The sequence below is a fragment of the Terrapene carolina genome, unplaced genomic scaffold (genome assembly GCF_002925995.2).
Source record: "Terrapene carolina triunguis isolate 2854851 unplaced genomic scaffold, T_m_triunguis-2.0 Scaffold84, whole genome shotgun sequence".
Taxonomy (NCBI): Eukaryota; Metazoa; Chordata; order Testudines; family Emydidae; genus Terrapene; species Terrapene triunguis.
Window position 1 is genome coordinate 35,122,308 of NW_020664435.1, and position 2,996 is coordinate 35,125,303.

General features: G+C 45.7%; 1 protein-coding gene across 1 annotated transcript in view; it reads right to left on the reverse strand.

Moving 5' to 3' along the window:
• The window catches only part of CROT (carnitine O-octanoyltransferase), a 40,000-nt gene extending 37,482 nt beyond the window's left edge, over nucleotides 1-2,518 (reverse strand). Inside the window, exon 1 of the mRNA XM_029911006.1 lies at nucleotides 2,302-2,518. Within this exon, the coding sequence (XP_029766866.1) occupies nucleotides 2,302-2,518 (217 nt within the window). The remainder of the gene's footprint in view (nucleotides 1-2,301) is intronic.
• Nucleotides 2,519-2,996: the final 478 nt, after the last annotated feature.

The window sequence follows — 2,996 nt, forward strand, 5'->3', positions numbered from 1 at the left end:
GTCCCCACACATATGCTCCAGCCCTGCTCACCCACAGGGACCCCGGCCTCGCTCACCCCATGGGGACACCACCACACACATGCCCCAGCCTTGCTCACCCCACGGGGACCCCACACACACACACACCCCGGCCTCGCTCACCCCACAGAGTTACCAGATTTGCCTGTTACTTTGGGGTATGCTCATTTATTAGGGTTACTCTTCTGGGGGTGGGCGGTTCTGTAATTCTATCAATGTATTGCTTGTGTCACTTATATGTTCTCATGCGGAGCTCTACTCCATTCTGCAAGTTCCCTCCCAATGGCGCTATCCTGCAGGACCTAGGTTCCCCAGGGCTGGGTTCTTCCAGCCCCAGAATCAGACGAACACACACATTAACAGAGCATGTCTGAGAGGACCAGGTTAATCAGCACTCCCAAGCTGACTCCTTATATGTCCTTGGTCTCAGCAGGTTCTCCAAGCTGTCACCCTCATATGCCGTGGGCACCACACCAGAATAGAGTACACCTGAGCAGGCTGGGTCGAGCAACACTTCCAAGCTGCCAACCCCCTACGCCCCAGGTTCAGCACGTTCTTATCCTCACTTTCACGTTACAATTGTTCTGGTAGTAACCCACTTGATGAGCAAACCCCACAGGATTTTTGGGCACTGCAGGGATCTTTAGCTTAGGTATGAGAAGCATTGCTGCAGAGGGAGAGAGAGAAGCAACCAGCTTAATCATGAAAGTTATTTATTGCCAGGTAATAACCATACAAGGGGAGCCAAACAAACAAAACGGTTATAATAAATCTAACATAAATTTGATTATAAAAGTCAGGTTTAGAGAACTATAACTGATCACACAAGTCAGGGTCAGAAGGCTATACCTAGAGAGAGAGAGTTGGGTTCTCACCACTCCGTGAAGCTTGAACCAGTTGGGGTTCCCAGGTGGTCGTGATAGCAGAGGGACCAGAGTGCTGGAGACAGGCAGAGCCCCCAGCACGCAGTCAGGAGAAGATGAAGTCCCAATGAAACTGATGCAGATTTTAGATCCGGGCATCAGAATACTTACTTGAGCATGGGTAGGGGTTTTTGTAGGGAAACAACAATGGTTCAAGGGAGAACACTAGATTTGTTTATGGGTAAACTGATGGCTCAAGGGAGTATACCAAAATTGTTTTGTTCAGGCTAAACAATAGGAACTGATAATTCCTGGCTATGGGAGGTGTTCCTTTCAGGGAGCTCACAATGCAATTAGGCAACTTCAGTATTTTGGATACCAATAAAGGATTTATTACTAGAATTGGTCTGATAACTACTGAGCTGGGTGTGTGCAGGCATGGGTTCATTAACATCTGGAGCAGAGATCCCCCATCATGCAAGTGCTTCCCTGCTTTTCTGGTCCCAGAGTTCAGTGCGGTTCTTGCCTGGGAATCTCTGTTCTCCATTCTGTATGCTAATAGAGATGCCTCCGTGTCCCATCTTCGATGCAAATGAGGCTAGGGGAGTTTCCTTAATTCTGTCAACTTTGTCCTGATGGGTTTAGGTGTGTCTCTCGCTGCCTTTTCATTGTTTTTTGTAAATCTTTCTTCTGATCGGCTTTGGTTGAAGCAGAGGCTTGGGGTGGGGAAGGTCTTTCCTGAGTCAGACAGGCTGGGTGCTGCGCCCTGGTTCCCCAAGAATACAGAGCTGGTAGGTAACAAGTTCCCACGTTGATGGGGTGCTTGCGCTGAGCAAGTATCCCCATCACATCCTTACTCCGTGATACCAGGTCTGATCTTCAATCCATTGCAGCCACCTCATCAGTCGTTGGATCCAGCAAACCAGTAGAACCAGACCAATTACTAGTATAATTTGGAAACCGATGATCACCACAATGGGGTGAAGCATGATATTGAAAAAACCTGTTGCACTGGGGCTCCACCCAAGCAAAGTCTCCCACCAGGAGTGATGGCCTGTGTTTTTAAGTGTAGCTGCTAGCCTAGAGATCTCCTGGTTGTGGTGTTGAATCTTAAGTTTGCTATTCTCCCCCAAAGTTTGAAGCTTCTGCAGCTCAGTTTGTAAGAAGGGATGAGTTAATAGTCCCTTAATGGCAGTGAGACCCAGGCCCAGTGAAAGGGTGGAAAACCTCCTTGCAGAGCTCAGGATAGTCTTTCAAATGTTTTACAGTCCATATAGGCACAGTAAACTTAATATCACAACTAACAATAGTGGTTACATTACAGAAACAGCAATTAACGTAAGGTACCCTGGGTTGAATGCAATGTCCATTAATCAATACAATATTACATCTCGTTCTTACTCACACCCACATGCTTTACCAACATAGACAATAACAGACCTCTCTTCCTGAATAACATCGAAGGAACAGTGAGACTTATTCCCAGGTTGTGGGAAGATGCATTCATCATGTTCCTCCAATGCTTGGTCTTCACAGATATAGCCCAAACCTTCTTTTCTTCTACACCCTTTTACATTTACTGTGTTCCACACATTATCTTTCTGCCAGGCCCAAGTGTTAGGGTCTCTGGAGTACATTACTGAGTTACCGTTAATCTGTAATCCCAGTGGGACTACTGGGTGGATTACTCTAATTTCTTTGCCTGCCACAATTATTAGGAATAACTGCAAGCTTTGCTGGTGGTGATTGTACAAAGTGTTAACTAGTCTCCACCAAGATATGGCTTATCTGGCAAGAAGACCAGAAAACATATAATTTTCGGGCACAGTATACAATGACCAAATTAACTTCTGGAATTAACACCTTTGAGAATGGCAAAATTGCCTGTCTAGATGACATTTATACTGAACAAATCAAGTACTTCGGACCAGCAATAAAGAACTGGTTACTCAAGTTGTTTAACACATGCTCAACCACATACAAAGTACCCAAGATCTGGTGATGAGCACGTGTTATGGCACTTCTGAAGCTGGGAAAGAATGCAATTGAGTTAAAGAACTGCAGACCTATATCATGACTATGTCAACTCTACAAACTATATGAGTGTCTCATCCT